Source organism: Chanos chanos, chromosome 3, assembly GCF_902362185.1.
Source record: "Chanos chanos chromosome 3, fChaCha1.1, whole genome shotgun sequence".
Taxonomy (NCBI): domain Eukaryota; kingdom Metazoa; phylum Chordata; class Actinopteri; order Gonorynchiformes; family Chanidae; genus Chanos; species Chanos chanos.
The window spans coordinates 34,523,170-34,539,794 of record NC_044497.1 but is presented as its reverse complement, the minus strand read 5'-3'; the positions used below and the strand labels follow the sequence as shown (position 1 = coordinate 34,539,794).

At 41.2% G+C, this 16,625-nt stretch overlaps 1 protein-coding gene across 10 annotated transcripts; it reads left to right on the top strand.

The window, feature by feature from the left end:
• Positions 1-630: 630 nt before the first annotated feature.
• Positions 631-16,251, top strand: prkcbp1l (protein kinase C binding protein 1, like). Of its 10 annotated transcripts, none has more exons than XM_030768211.1 (20): positions 631-685; positions 6,403-6,473; positions 7,082-7,230; positions 8,652-8,795; positions 9,205-9,318; positions 9,654-9,746; positions 10,121-10,208; positions 10,295-10,350; positions 10,448-10,525; positions 10,743-10,858; positions 11,040-11,518; positions 11,697-11,828; positions 12,102-12,260; positions 12,381-12,875; positions 13,182-13,418; positions 14,000-14,142; positions 14,431-14,511; positions 14,660-14,738; positions 14,968-15,207; positions 15,631-16,251. In XM_030768211.1, exons 1-20 carry the CDS (start codon positions 672-674, stop codon positions 15,798-15,800), a joined length of 3,138 nt encoding a protein of 1,045 aa, XP_030624071.1. In that variant the 5' UTR covers positions 631-671; the 3' UTR covers positions 15,801-16,251. The 10 variants fall into 10 exon arrangements, with proteins under 10 accessions (XP_030624071.1, XP_030624068.1, XP_030624067.1 ...); XM_030768208.1 differs by having other exon boundaries at positions 13,182-13,568; XM_030768207.1 differs by having other exon boundaries at positions 8,574-8,795; positions 12,381-12,863; positions 13,182-13,568.
• The last annotated feature ends 374 nt before the right edge of the window (positions 16,252-16,625 follow it).

Sequence of the window (16,625 nt, the reverse complement as noted above, 5' to 3'; positions counted from 1 at the left end):
TCATATGTAAATGTATTTTGTTACAAGTAGCATAACCGAGTAATATATTAACAGAAGTTACTCTTTCACAGCTACTTGTACAACTAAAAGGTAAATTCCAAACCGATACTGTATTTTAATTTACGGGTATTCGTAGTTTGGGTGTACGCGTGAACGTCAGTAGTAGAGTTTTGTTTTTCGCTGAAATGGTGTCTTTCCTGCCTCTCTCCAGATGGCTGGAACAGGGGGAGGGATTTAAACAAAAGGCTAACAGTAAATCAGGTTTTAACATTTGATTACTGCGTTTCGTACAACAAAATATCATAAAAACGGCTCACTCAGCGTTCACTAATCATTTCATTCTGTTCAGGACTCTCTTTGGTTTTAACAGGGACAGGTCCTCGCTTATTTTCACCGCCTAGGCCTAGTTTTGTCTGCTCTCCCTCTCTCTGTCCTCGCTCCTGCACTCTACGCTGATCCTGCCACTGCTGAACAAAGATAATTACTCAGGAAACCGTTCGGCCAATCAGCTGTGGCCTTACATCCTGCCTGTGAGAGGGCAGCCACTCACAGCCCAGCTAAGACCAGACAGGCCTGCTCAGCTAGCCTGCAGTACCGTGCTCTTGCCTTGTATACAGGCTGACAGGGTCCTCCATGTTTTATAAGTGTTGACATAACACTGTAAATCAGCCATGCATCCACAGAGGTAAGCTCAATGTTTTTATGTCTGATTCTTAATCTTTGCACTCCTGTTGTTGGTTTAAGACCTTATGAATACTGTGAATTGCAGTTTGATTCTCAAGTAAGAAGAAAAAGGCCTTACTAGGCCTCTCTCTCTCTGACCAAACAGGGCCAGTGTGAGAGGGGGAAAAGCCAGGGAGAAAGGAAGAAGGAGGAATCTCTCTACTTGTCTATCTATCTCTATCTCTCTCTTTTTCTGTTGTTATTTCCTTTCATCCTCCTCTTCGTATCTCCCCCCTTTTACTTTCAATCTCTTTATCTTTCTTTCTCCCTCTGTGTTGAACTCTCTCTAATTTTCCCTCTCTTCTTCTCTCTCTGGCATCTGTTCTATGCAGGGTCACATGGGTACATAGACCAGTTCAGTCAGTCATATTCCTGTGCTGTACTTAGGTTGCATTAAACATTTTGAACTCATTTTTTCCCTCCCTCTCTCCAAAAGAAGGCCCTGTCCCCTCTCTTTCCCTCACTGGTCCCCTCTGTTTCTGAGGGATGGGGGCCATGGGGGAGGGGTGAAGTATGCCTTTTGTAAGCTGATTGCTTGTACTATTGTGTGCTTATGACACAAGCCATGCCAGAGAAAATGGGCACAGAGTAGTACATGCAGCTACTGCATGGTGTGTGGGTGTGGGTGTGTGTGTGTGTAGGGGGGGGTGTATGGATATTAAAGGGTGTTAAGCTGGAGAGTGTTCAGAGGGAATGACATCATGACGAAGAGTTAATATCAAAATAATTCGCATTTAGCTTCATATAATGACTTTATTCATTGATAATAAAACTAGCAGCGTTTGGGGTTGAATGGTTGGGTTAATGTTGAAATAGAGTGATTGTACATTAAACTGAAACTGATGATAAGCTATGTTGTGATATTTTTGAGTGCTGGCTCCATAGGTTCATTGAAATGTTTAGTTCAGCATAATGTAACAAAAAAAAAGAGAAAAACACCATTGGTCAGTGATACTGAAATAATACTTGAATCTTGCCTTTACACCCCTGTTTTGTGTCAGTTTTCTGGGGTCAGCTCAGTGTCTCAGTCCTAAACACACACACACCCACCCACACACGCCCACTAAACCCATTCAGATTGCAGCAATCGAGATCACAGTCTTGTGATGAGGTTCCCCCTTTGGAGGTATTCAAATATTTATGATCATCTCATTTTAACATCACCCTCATTTCCAGGGGAAAGAAAGAAAAGCCCAGTATCTTTACATATGTACAGCGTTATTTTGTTTTAGAAAACTAAATTTTTCAGGATAGACTTTACCATTCCTTTTTTCCTTTTAGTTCTTTATAGGTCTTCTGTCTAAACCAATGATATTTGTTGCTTTACAGACTTTGTCCTGTTATTGCAGTTACTAGGCCTACGTAGGTGGAAATCTTTCATATTAGCAAATCAGGTTCCACTGCGTTTAATGTGACTTCATTCACTTCTTGGGTATAACAATTTGTTTGAGCCTTGTAATTTTGTTACTTGAACACCTGTATTTTGTCTGATTGCCTGTTCTAATGAGCAAATTTTGTTTTTTAAATTTAAGAGTTGTGTAAAACAGAACTCTTCCAGAGAATGAAAAACCTCATATTTCTTGGGGAGGTAACATGAAAGAACTTTTTTATGTTTTTGGTTTTTTTTAAAACTTTTTTATGTTGAAAACAGATCAGTGGTTAAAATAGCACATCTTTGCTGACTGCACGCAGAGCCAGCCTCATTTAAATTCCTGTGATAATTCCTGCCAAAAGAAAAGCCTTACAAAAAACAACACAAACTGATTTCAAGGACCTCTTTTGTGTTTCTTTGTGATAATTTCATGATAATTGAAATCACATATTACAGTGGGCTGGGCATATGGCTTCAAACCAACCTCATTACTCTTTGTCATATTCTAACCATGTAAGAGCTCAAATGTAAGCCACAGCAGTTTGGGAAAATAGCGGTGGAATGTTTTTCCTTCGTACCTTATCCTTTTTCTTCTTGAGGAGATGCATGGATGGTCATCAAATGGATTTGTAGGTCATGCAGTGGAAGGTTAGTAAATTTGTGTCTTTTAACCATCTTACTACAAAGCCTGTTTCATTAGCTATCCATTCAGTCAGGTTTTATCTTAAGGAAGAACTTTACCATTAAATTTAACATAGGGGGAATATCACTGCATTGCAGTAGATGAATCTCACAGACAAGAAGAAAAATACAGTGAGCTGTGTGGCCCTGGACAGCCACCCAATCAGGCCTCTGTGTGCAAACACCTCAGCCAATCAAAACAGCTGCTGAGGTTAGAGCCTGACAATCTCAGTGAGACAAGCAGAGAGAAGGCCTTTCTGGAAAATTCCACCACCATTTTTGTCTCATCCCCTTCAACCAACTGTAAAGGTCAAGGCTTGAAGAATAGTTTGCTTGTCCTATCCTTAGAGAAAAGGTACGATGCTATATGAGTACATTGTCTGAATATTCATTGCTGTATTTGTCTTGTGGGAACAAAGAGATTTGAGCTGCATGGTTTAATAAATCTCTTTTCTGTGTTGCCTTGTTTATGGTAATGTGGTTTTGCATTCTTCAACAGGAAATATGAAGAGTGAACTTTGTGCGGCAGGGAGAATCAGTGTTTCCTCAGTTAAGGCCCTTAAAAACTGTTTCTTGAGAGACAGTGTGAAGAGAATAAGCTTCATTTAACTGCGGAGAACAACATCCGATTTGCTATAAGGCGGATCTGTTGTTGGAATGTTATCAAAAGAATATTTGCGGGTCTGATTTTAGGCTGTGGTTTGCATTTATGGCATGATCTCTCAGATATGAAGTCTTTTATCATATCTTCATTTGGTTCTGTAGGCCTCTTATGTCTGAACTTTGTTGGATTATTAGAGTGGCGTGGTATGAAAAATAATCGGATAACATTTGCATATATGTAATGATGTTTTTTCCCCTTGTTTGCTGTACCTCCACATTTTCTTTTTTTGGTGAATTGTGACTGTTTGGAGGTTAATAAGGTTTGCTTTTTTTTCTGTACATCATTCCTCTCTCTCTCCCTTTTGCCTGTGTCTTCTGTAGCTCCACAGACTTCTTCCAGCTCTTGTGGTATGGTATGAACGTGCCTATGCCCGTGTCTGAGGCCTGTAGGGAGGGAGTGAGTGAGGAGGGGGGAGGGTGGTTGAGTTTCTGCAGCTATGGGGGAAGGGAGTTGGCCTTAGCTCTCATTTCCTGTGAGAAAAGAAACAGGCAGCTCACATTCTGTGCCAGTCTGCTCAGACCTCTCTCTCTCTCTCTCTCTCTCTCTCTCTTTTCATTTAATTTCCTTTGCAGCTTTGGTGTTTTTGATCACATTTCTTGTCTCAGTCTCTTTCTTTCTCTCTCTCTCTCTCTCTCTCTCACTCCCTCTCTCTCTCATGCACGTGCTCTCGGCTATGAAAGCTCTGAGCTGGAACAGAACATTCTAGAAGGCCTTGATGTTTTTGGTGTTCACTCTGATGTTTCATGTTGTTTAAACATTCCTGTTGTGTGTCTACTCTCTGGCCACTTTTCACGACTGATTTCAGGACTGATTCTCTTATTCTTCAATATCTAAATCAAAAAGGCCCTTGTGTTTCATCTCATTTGCTCTTCTTAATGACCCTCACAATGCTAATTTTAAAAAAACAAACTTTGATTTTTCCAGTTTATATTGAACAAGTGAATAAAGCTCTTAATCTTCAGTTGGTATTTTCAACAAAAAGAAGAGGTATTGCTACTTAAAAGAAGAGAACTTTGAAATCCTCTCTGTTGTTGTTGCTTTATCTTAAATGCCTCTCTAAATCTTGATTAAATTCAATAGCCCTTTCCCCCCATTTTTACCTAGAAGAACCATGTTGATGACAAGGGTTATAAGTTCGTAGTCTTACATGATGAAGTCCCATCGAGTTCAATACATGAAAAGGCTTTTTGTGGTAGAGGTGCATATGTGGGTAATGAGCTTTTCTCCCAGGTTGGCATGGTTACGGTGGAGCCCTCTATTATGGTGATATGTGAATTCTCAGTTCCATGAGTAGTATATTGCTGCTCAGGCTGAATTGAACAGTACTGAATGTTAACATTAATGGGACAATGTGTGAAGATATTAAATTTAATAATGCTTCAAATGTCCTTCAGTTTTTTTTTTTTTTGCCAAGGTTAAATGTGAGGTTTATAATTACCTGGACCAGGTCATAACCAACTCATTTGAATGTCATTCGGTGACAGATTTTAGAATCAATGAGCCATTTTAGAATCAATGGCCTAGATATACAGGAAATTGTATTGCCATGTGAATTTATTGCATGTAATTTGTTTTAGAATTTAAGATAAAGAATGTTATCTATGACAAAACATTCTGGAGCCTTACAAGGTTAACAGTAGAGTGCTTAAATGAGATAATATTATTTTCTTTAGTTAATGTTCACCAAAAATGCTTGAAAATAGTTGCACCTTTCTATTTGGCCAAGCCTTCTCTATATGGCCACTGCTGCAGTCTTTGGGACCAAGTAGTTTCTTGTGTTGTCTCCGTCCATGCTCGCGGCTAATCTGTATTTGGGTGACCCGTTGGTGTGTGTGAATGAGGTGTAGACTGGTTCACTTTTACCACACTGAGTAGAGGAGGAGAGTTGGAAATCTGAAAGGGCCTCATTCATCATTGAGGACCTGCCACAACCCCTTTTTATCCCCCTTTTCCTGCTCTTTGCATTGAAACTGAGATTAGGCGGGATTCTGTGGTCAGGGGGCAGGGGGGTGGGGATAACCTTCTGAATTCGTTGACTGCTATGTATGTTGCTGTAGCTAAAATATCTTCTGTTTCTGAGATTAATTCAGTTCTCTGCAGTGGAGTGTTTGTCAGAAGATAATTATAGTATTGTTTGGTGTTGTCATATACTCAAGAGAGGATTTCTGTTGTTATTTGCCTTTATTGAGCATTTAGAATTCCCACTGCACGTTTCTTGTCAGACTCTTCATCTGAGGTTTCCAAAAGCTAAATCGGGACAGATCAAATTTGCGGTAATATTAATAATCTTGAGAAACCTTGAAGTTTTTGACCGTCTGATTTTTTTTCACTTTTTTATCCATTGTTGACCAAGAAATCTATATCTCTGCCATTTCAGCTCGTAACTGATGATGATGTTTGACACTAAAGAAACAAGGCCACCTCTTGAAAGTGTCAAATCAAACACGCTCAGTGAAGGATCTGATGGTTTTGTGATAGTGAAGAGTCTGGAATATTCTCTGAGGTCAAACATAGTTAGCAAGGAGACCCACTGTACCCGACGACCAGCCTAATCCACCTAGGAACACTCAGACAACACCCGTAGAACCACCGAGACAAGGACTGGTTGTCAGGGGGATTTCTCCTTTTGTACCAACTGAAACAGTTGCACGATTGGTAAAAATGCCATTCCACGATGGTGAAGAGGATGAACGTTTGCTGAAATGTTTGTCAGTGTCAGCTAAATGTTTGAGGAATGTCATCGTTAGCATTGGTAGCGTTATAAAATGAATTAAGTACATGACATGGTAAACAAGAACATAACTCTGGAGACTAGATTGCATCACCTGTGTTTTCTGTTTGAAATGCGGACCTTGGGAGAATCATCTCTCTCTCTCTCTCTCTCTCTCTCATGCTCTCATTTGCTCGCTCTCTCAACCTGTCTTTCATACACTGATCCTTCTGTTTTTTTGTATTTCTGTAGTTTGGCTGAGGGGGAGATAAAGACAGAGTCTGATGTTGTGGAGGGGATGGATATGTCAATCCGACCCAAAGGTAAGACAGCATTCAACATTTTAAAAGAGGCCATTATCCATTTTGTTGTCTATTTGACCATAGTTGGTTGTTGTTTTTTTCCTGCGTATGAGAAAACTTATTTTTTCATTTGATGTCAAACTGCTGCAGTGCCAAGTGTTTCAGTGACTGATGCGTTTAGTTATCTTCACAGTAATGAGAATAGATTCTTGCATTGCATATATAGCTAACAGGTTATAAACCACATTAAATGTAGAATGAGTCAAAGCTTTCCTTTAATCTACGGAAATGAAAGTATTTTTAGGGGCCCATGCATCACTGTAAAACGCATCAGTGGAAAAAACAGAGAGCTGGAGAGACAAAGAGAAGTACGTGATGTATGATATGAAAAGGGTAAAGGACAGAATTTGGGGGCCTTGTTTACTACGGTGTTTGACCTTATAGTGAGCCAATAACAAGGCCAAAGCATTTGTATCACAGCAGGTACATGTTAACAATATGGGTTTTTTGTCATTCAAAAATAATGTAGTTTGTGTCATCCTTCCAAAAAAGTGAATGATTGACAAGCATACATGTTTTTCGTCCGTTTAGACTGACGTATCCTTTTGTCCCTCTGTTGTCAGTTTCAGATCCAGCATCAGTAACAGTCGCAGCACAGAAGCGAAAGGCGCCCAGTCCGCCCGATTCCTCCAATGGGCACTCGCCCTCCGAAACCTCCCCCTCCTCCATCAAGAAGAAGAAGAAGCCAGGATTAGTTAACACTAACAACAAAGACCAGGTAAGGGGGTTTCTCTCTCTCTATGTTGACATCTGTTTTTATTTCCTGGAGATATGAAATGTATCATTTTATTGAGAGTTTGAGTACTGTGAGAATTATTCAGTGAATGAATCCAGGCTTGACTGATGCTTCTGCATTTGATCATGTCTAGTGTCATTGTGTTGTCATTCTTAACCACTGAATGCACTTTACTTTATTGGCATCACATCCTCATTCTCATTGCAAGCCCAGAGACTGAAAATGCTAATCTTCCAATGGACTGTTTAAATTCCATGCTTGTTTCCTAAGTTGGCATTCCTAATGCCGATTCCTTGTCAATATTGATTTGCACACAGCAATATTGATCCAGTGTTCACTGTGGTGTATGAAATGGGGTTTAAATTACATACAGTAGGACAGAAACATGCATGAATTGACATGTTGTAGAGTTTAGTCTGTGTGTCAGGGGAAATCATCCTGCTGTAGAAACTCACCGATACCAGACACCTGATTCAGTTATTCCAGGGCTTTTCAGGGCCTTAATTAAGGGAATCAGATGTACCTGTGTAGAGTTAGTTCTAGATACGTCAGTTTTCCAAAAGCATGACTTCATACATCCTTTGTATGCTGCATTATTTCTGAAGCATTTGGATCAATATTGCATTTGACCTGTCAAGCAAAATGCCAAACGCAAGACCACTGGCTTTTCCAGACTTGTAAATTATCAAATCAGGAGCGAGTTTAACTCAGTCTCTTTGGTGAGGCTCATCAGTTGAACAAATGCATTCGGACCTGTGTAATTTAGCAAAAAATATTTCACATTTTTAAGCTTTTTGAAATGGATTATTGGGTTTGGCATCTGTAGTTGTGTGGTGAGGGTGCTTTGTTTTTCATGCAACCCAGAGGTGGGCAAATGTGATATTCATCTGTTTTTGATCTTGATGAAAGATAAAAAAAAAAAAAAATCACATTTTCCCCATCTGGGTGACAATGTTTACTAAGTTTATCATTGCACCCAGATCAGCCAACAAAATGATCTCACCTAGAGAATAAAACATTTGTTGACTTATCTTTACAGTTTATGCTTGTGTGTTTTTGTGTTTGCTTCAGTCAAGGGCCAGATTTACTGAACGTTAACCAAAAATATGTAAATCTGAAAATACAAGCTGTGAACAGAACATTTGCTTTGCACGGATCACCGATTTTACAATCCCTCTTGCATATGGCTAACATCAGCACTTGCTATAAAGGCTTTCAGTAAATCTGAACCCTTTGGATTTTGTTTGTAATACCCTGCAGTCACCCTGTGTGTGTTGTGTGGCGTGTTTTGACCCCCTGCTTGTCTTCTCTGGCCTGCATTTCAGTCTGAGCTAAGGCATGGTCCCTTTTACTATGTGAAGCAGCCAGCACTCACAACAGACCATGTTGATGTTGTACCACAGGATGGACGGAATGACTTCTACTGCTGGGTGTGTCATCGCGAGGGCCAGGTGCTCTGCTGTGAGCTCTGCCCGCGCGTGTACCACGCCAAGTGCCTGAAACTGGCCGCAGAGCCCGAAGGAGACTGGTTCTGTCCAGAGTGTGAGGTACTGTGTGGATCAGACTGGTCTTACCTGTTTCCACGTGATGGGGTGTGTGATAGGGTGTGTAGGTATGTGTGTGAGGGGATGTGTGAAGGGGCATATGTGTGCATGTGTGTGCATGTGCGCATGCACATGCAAACAAGCACCGGAGCTGTAAACAGCACCACCTGGTGGATTTGGTTTAAATAGTGTCCTGGTCAAGTTTAGGCACATTTTATTTGAGAGTGACTGGATGGACTTTTTATCAGGGGAAAATGATGAGTCAAAGCAATGCAGAATGTCTTTTAAAAAGACTCCACTGAGTGTAACAGAAAGAAGTCATTTTCAAATTTCAGAAAGAGATGGTGTTTACAGTAATGCTTTTTGCGGTGGGTATTTACATACAAATTTTCCATTCTGTTTTTTCCCCTAGAAAATAACGGTAGCAGAATGCATTGAAACTCAGAGCAAAGCCATGACCATGCTGACGATAGAGCAACTTTCATATCTGCTGAAGTTCGCCCTGCAGAAAATGAAACAGCCAGGAGTGAGTCATCACAGAGCTTTCTCAGTGCTCATTACCATTGACTTATTCACCATGTTTCAGTGTTTTGAAGAGGCCTGAATTTCCATCTTCCCCATAGCATAAATCACAAGGAATAAAAATATCCTATTGTCATACTTCGAAATGGAGAAAGTATATCAACAAACTTTGGGGTCCTTTTAAGGCCACATGATGGTCGTAGGTATCCAGTCATGTATCTGAAACATTTATAATGAATGGTCGTGATGGGAGGTTCATTTCAGTGGAATGAAATAAAAAAGTGTATGCGTACATTTTTAAAACCGTCTTTTCTTGTCCTCTTTTTTTCATATGAGCAGACAGAGCCATTTCAGAAACCTGTTTCCCTTGAACAGCACCCAGACTACGCTGAGTACATTTTCCACCCTATGGATCTGTGCACTCTAGAGAAGGTATGTGTAAGACATCCCCTTTTCTTAGGCTCAGCTCAGCACTCAGCACTCAGCACTCACAGAATTGTGAATTAGAATTATGTGTATAAGAGATTTGATTAGAAATAGATAGCTATGTCTGATCTGTTACAGACAGTGGTTGAAATGTTTTGTGCTGTTATAACACCTTGGGTGTCGCCATAATCTGTACCATATGTATAATAATATGTTCATTACAAGATGTACTACTAATTACAATTGTAACTTGTAAAAGTTACTAATGTTAGTAAAAACTGTCAGCACAGGAGTATGATGCTTGTTTGTTTAAGTTGATTGTGATAAGTTGATTGAGCTGCTATAACAAAGATTTCATTTGATACCTTATTTTTCTGCAGAATATTAAAAAGAAAATGTATGGCTGTACTGAGGCTTTTCTTGCTGATATGAAATGGATTCTACACAACTGCATCATTTACAATGGAGGTTGGTTAAATTACCTTTTAAATCACAAACGCACAAATGATTTTTCTGTTAATGCAAGCAGTTGTTTCCTTCTGTTTCCTTTGTAGGTAACCACAAACTTACACAAACGGCAAAAGTGATTGTCAAAATCTGTGAACACGAAGTGAGTATATTTTGCATGTGGCATTTCAACTACCAAATGGAATTAGACAAATGTTTTTGGTAAACTGTGTTTTTTGTTTGTTTGTTTTGTTTTTTAGATGAATGAAATTGAAGTTTGTCCAGAATGCTACTTGTCGGCTTGTCAGAAGAGGGACAACTGGTTCTGTGAACCTTGTGTAAGTATTAAATAATATAATCGTTACAGACGTATTCTCAGCATTACCTGCTCCACAACAATATGCTCTCTTACCAAAGTCATGGAGCTTCCCTTGGATTCCTGGGAAATGTGCAAAATGTTCTCTGTCCTTATTTAAAACCAAAGTGAATCCCATATAAAAGACATTTTCACCTCCTTGTGCACACTTTTTTAAAATCTTTTTTTTTTTATTACAGAGTCAGCCCCACCCACTGGTCTGGGCAAAACTAAAAGGATTCCCCTTTTGGCCAGCCAAGGCTCTGCGGGAGAAAGACGGCCAAGTAGACGCACGATTCTTTGGGCAGCACGACAGGTGAGTTGTCCACACGTCTGGTAGAGTAGGAGTTCACTTCATGGAGTAAACCCCACTGCATGGGACACATCACTACCCAAATATCGCTTAAATATTAATGCTTCACCCCTATCTGCTTACAGCGAACAAGCTTTTAACATTGATTTCTGTCAATACTCATCTTGCTATCTCTTTCTCTCAGAGCATGGGTACCGATCAACAACTGTTACCTCATGTCCAAAGAGATCCCATTCTCCGTGAAGAAAACCAAGAGCATTTTCAACAGTGCTATGCAAGAGATGGAAGTATATGTTGAGAACATCCGCAAAAAATACGGTGTTTTTAACTACGCCCCCTTCAGGACTCCGTATACCCCCAACAACCAGTTTCAGATGCTCCTGGATCCGGCAAACCCAAGCGCTGGCACTGCCAGACCTGACAAACAGGAGAAGATCAAGTTGAACTTTGACATGACTACATCGCCCATGATGCACCTGGGCAAGAGTGTTTTATCAGGTGGGGCTGCCCGCAAGATTTCCATGACAGACATGCCACGATCTCCTATGAGCACCAACTCCTCTGCCCATACAGGATCGGATGTAGAACAGGAAGTGTCAGAGCGTGGAAATCGGGCACCTTCTTGTCCCTACAGCACAGGGGAGGAGTCTATGGACTACACAGGTATGACATCAAAAGTATTGGCAGCATTTATGTCTTCCCCTTGAAAGTTCAAACTGAGCAAATATCAAATATATAGCTCAAAAATGGTCAGGCGTTCCTCACTAAAAATCATATCAAGGCATCAAAAAGGTCAAATATGTTTTAATTGCGTGTTTATTTGGGGGTTTTTTCGCAACAGCATCCCCGGCATCCGTAAAGACAGGTCCTGCTGGCAGTTCGACAGGCAGTCCTAAGTCTTTCCCCCCGACACCTCTTTCACTAAAACAAGAGAGGGCCCCTCCCACAGGCAGCATTCTAAACCTCAATCTGGGTAAGAGTGAAAACGGAGAATAATGACTGCATCTTGTGTTCGTGAGGAGACATTACCACAGTTCAAAGCCCTATTAAATGATCCCATTTAGTATTCAGATAGATTAGGATCCTGCAAATCTGAAAATCACAAAAAATAGGCACCTGATCATTCTCCAGTGAAGTGAATGTCATGGTCCTCTAGTCTTGGCCCTTTGATGGTATGGTGTACTAGAGTGAATGTGTCTTCAATAAATGTTTCTCATTTTCACATTATTTCTCACTCTTTCCTTAGACCGTATTAAAGCAGAGATGGACCTAAAGGAGCTGAGTGAAACTGTACAGCAGCAGCAGCAGCAGCAACAGCAACAGGGGGCTCCAGTTCTCCTCACCTCCCCCAGGAAATCCGTCAGGAGCCTGGATAAGACAATAGAGAGCTGCAAGGCCCAGCTAGGTAAACTACACATATTCACAAACACCCACATGCACATAAACCTTTTGAAGTGCTTGAACTGAGTCATTTGAGTTTTACAGCGTGCTCTGTGAATGATGTCCTCTGTATGCACTTTTACAGGTATTGCTGAGATCTCTGAAGACGTATACCGAGGGGTAGAGCACAGCGACTCGGACGAATCGGATAAGTCCGACTCGAGCGATAGCGAGTACCTCAGCGACGAGGATCAGAAACCCAAAAACAACGGCATCAACCGTAACCCTAGCCAAACCGACCGCGAACCCAAAAAGAGAAACAGACACCCGTCCTCTCACACGACAGAGCCCGAGGATGACAAAAAAACGCCCGTGTCCGACCCGAAGGAGAAGCAGAGCGGCCCTTTGGAGAAGGACGCTCAGGAGAAGCCTGAGACTCCTCAGAGCCAGCAGCAGAAGCAGAGAGAGAAGTTTGCTGGTCAGGACAAGGACAGGTTAACTGATTCAGACTCAGACAGAGAGCTGGTCATCGACCTCGGGGAAGAGCAGGCAGGCAGAGACAGGAAGAGGATAAAGAGAGAGGCAGCATCAGCTCCACCTTCCTCCACACCTAAAGACACTACATCTAGTAAACCAGAGAGTGAGCATCTTTTTTTTTTTTTTTTAACATCATTCTCTGACATATTTGTTTTTTGAAATTACGATGTTGTTTCTAAACAATTTGTCTTGTCAGTGACATTTTACAAGTGTTATTTAAGTCCTAGAATGTGTTGTATCTAGATTAGTCTAAGAGTTTGCCTCAGATTTTATTTTGGATGAAAATTTGGGGAATTTCCTGTGATATGTCCTTATCATGTTTATTTAGGTAAAGTATGTTCATCAGCGAGCACTTCATCTTCTGCATCAGGCGATGCCAACACTTCATCATCTAATCCTGGCACAAAAGACTCCAACCAGACACACACCACGCCCCCAGTGACCACGCTCCCCTACACATCTTCATCCTCTTCCTCGTCATCCTTGTCATCCCCCACAGTCTTGCAGAGCAAGGGGAGCTCAACTGCTACCTCCTCTGCTGTAGCACCCAACTCCTCGCCCATTAGCATTGTGAAGAAACAGCGCCCTCTGCTGCCCAAAGATCCGCCACAGCCTGTGCAGCGTGGCATGGTGTGGAACCCCACCAAGCTCCAGACAGCATCACCCAAATGGCCTACACACCAGCAGCAGAGCCAGCTGTCTCAAAACATGTCTTTTGGCCAATCACAAATCCAATCACAGACTTCAAATTCAGCCCAGTCCAGTACCCGATACCAGACCAGACAGGCCGTGAAGGGTAAATACTTTATCCAGTCTCTTTAATGTGTCAAATTACGCACTGGTTTGAGAATATTCAGTCTGACTAGTACATTTTACAGTACACAAAGTCACAAAGCAGCTTTACAGAATCCCTGACTTGGTACTCTGAAGGAGCATGACTGATGCAGAAATGGCAAAGAGGAACACCTTTGGACCATAGAAAAAGACCGGAAACCTGTCCTTTTCTGAGCAGTGCTGGGTAGTCAGATATAAGGGATGAAATGATTTTACTGTCGGTGAGATTAGGAATGGATATGACAAGCCGTCATCTTTGGTTATTAGGTTTCTACGGATAAGATAATCACTGAATCAATGACTGTTTTAGACAACGGAATCAGTGGAATTTCACAAGGGGATCTGTTATGGACCTCTGGAGATACGTAAATGCTGTGTCTGTTCATTTTGCAGCCGTTCAACAAAAAGATACTCCACGTAGCTCTTCCTCCTCTGTTACGCTGGTAACTGGCTCCTCTTCCTCATCAGGCGGAGACCTCAGCATCCCCACAGCCTCAGCGGACGTGGCTGCCGACATTGCCAAATACACTACCAAAGTAGGTTATGAGAGAGAGAAACAAGCCATTTTCAAACATCAGGGCTGTCCCTGTGTCTGTGCTCGCAAAGAGGCTGTCTGTGCCAGTGTTAGGGCCTCTAACCTTGTGCATCTGATGAAAATAATTTCCCCCTATAATATTACTGGCTCTGGTAATGAAATGTAATACTTAAAGTTTTCTGCTGTTGCCCATGATAGTGTTCATGACTATGCTGTTTTATCAGCATGCGATTATTGTCTCTGCGTTTTTGATATTCTTTCTGAATGAATCTCTTTTCATGTTTTCTAGATGATGGATGCAATTAAAGGAACAATGACAGAAATCTACAATGACCTGTCAAAGAGCACAACTGGGAACACTATTGCTGAGGTTAGTGTTACTGTAGCAAGGCTATCACCGGTGCCTGACAGTGTTCTGCCCTTTCAGGAGCAGTAACTGGTATATCTCTTCCCTCTGTGTGTGTGCGCGCGTGTGTGGTAATCTTCTAACTCAAAGCTTCTATTGTCTGTGTGCACAGATCCGCAGGCTGAGGATTGAGATTGAGAAACTCCAGTGGTTGCATCAGCAGGAGCTCTCGGAGATGAAACACAATCTCGGTAAGACACTCTGAACTGGAATTTCAGATGAATTCAGTCAGATTACATGGATTAGAAGAGAGAAAGATATCATGTTGCTTGTCTTTACTGTGTGGTAAACATGGATGCATGGAGAGTGGATGAATTAGCATTTCTGTGTTTGTTCTTTTGCATACATGTGTGTATGTGGAGGTGTCTAGGCCAATTACTGAAGTAATTAATGTATGCGTGTGTGTGCGTTTATGAGTAGAGCTTACCATGGCAGAGATGAGGCAGAGTCTGGAGCAGGAGAGAGAGAGAATGGTGATGGAGGTAAAGAAACAGATGGAATTGGAGAAACAGCAGGCGGTGGATGAGACGAAGAAGAAGCAGTGGTGTGCCAACTGCCGGAAAGAAGCCATCTTCTACTGCTGCTGGAACACCAGTTACTGTGACTACCCATGTCAGCAGGCACACTGGCCAGAGCATATGAAGTCCTGTACACAATCAGGTATGGAATCAAGTAGTCTACAAAATGTGTTGTAAATGTATAACATTGTCAGCAAATCAACATGTGATGGGATCTGTTCAGCTGCCGTTTGGTTCAACACAAAGTGTCTTCCGCTGCGTCAGTTGGAAGTCACATCCTGCCTCTCTGGGATTTTCATGCCGTGTGTGAACACACTTGTCCTGGCAAAGTTTCAGCAATGGGATGCAAATGTGAAAGGACAAATCCACCAGTATTGCAGCAAAAAAATGAACCCGGCAATACTTTGGGTTCTGTGTCTGAAACTGGTTTAATTTAGCTTTGGTCTTAACTCACGTACCTGCATACCCACACACAGACACACATATATATCTGTGTAGACCACAAATCTACTTAGACATAGAACTCAAGCACACTAAAGTACATAACTGTCACTCTGTTTTGCAGCCACAGCCTCCCAGCAGGAACCAGAAGCAGAGGTGTCTTCAGACGCAGCAGTGGTCAAACCCTCAGATCAGTCTCCTATTTCACAGACCTCACCCAGCACAAACGGAGCCACAACGACAGACAGAGACTCCATCACCGCAGAAAAAACTAGAAGTGTGACTGTGTCCTAGCCCCAAAACTGTGGACTTCTTGTTTTTAATGTGTAACTATAAAACATCTTATTTGGGGGAGGTTTTTGAATGAGGGTGAAATAAAAGGATTAGAGTTCAGCTGGGCAAAGCTGAGACTGAATTTTCCGTGTTGTGATTCAGGTAAAGACACTTGAAGGTTTTTTTTTGTAACATCACAGTCTTGCTCTTCACCATTTTTCCTTCTCAAAGGGCAGAGGATTCAGTCTGCAATGTGTTCTTTGTTGTTATTGTACATTATCAGTGCATACTGTATTCACAATTTAATTGACGTACAGAGACCTGTACAAAGAATTTAACAAACTTTAAAATGAATTCTGTAAAGTACAATGTTCACATTTTTATACATATTGTTGTTTTTTTTTTTGTGGTGCTACAGAAAATAAACTGTTCAAATTTACATATTTTCCCCTGCCAAAAATGTGATCAGTGTCACTTGAAAGTGCCCAGGAATGAATGGAACAAGGCAAAGTCTTGGTATTCTCAAAATACTGATAGACAGATGGATACATTTAGAATTCTGGAAATACTGATGAATGGATGGATGGATACATTCAGAATTGCTGGGATGTGCAGAGACGTGAATTTCATTTCCATGAATGGTCAGCTGTTTAACTGTTCCAACTCAATTGTTAGTGTATGGCTGATTTTACAAAGTGTTTGTAAAGAGGAGGATTTAAAAGAGCTGTTTGTGTTGTTTTGTTCACTTTTTATTTTAGTAACATCAATCCCCTTATTTATATAATGTAAACAAAGTATGGGGATTTGATGTCCTATGCATAAACCCGAGATGTTTATTTTTCTTAA

Coding starts and splice junctions, on each gene's coding strand:
- prkcbp1l (XM_030768205.1), top strand. Junction 11,519..11,696: donor GGAGTCTATGGACTACACAG/GTATGACATCAA, acceptor TTTTCGCAACAG/CATCCCCGGCATCCGTAAAG. Junction 13,569..13,999: donor GACCAGACAGGCCGTGAAGG/GTAAATACTTTA, acceptor TTCATTTTGCAG/CCGTTCAACAAAAAGATACT.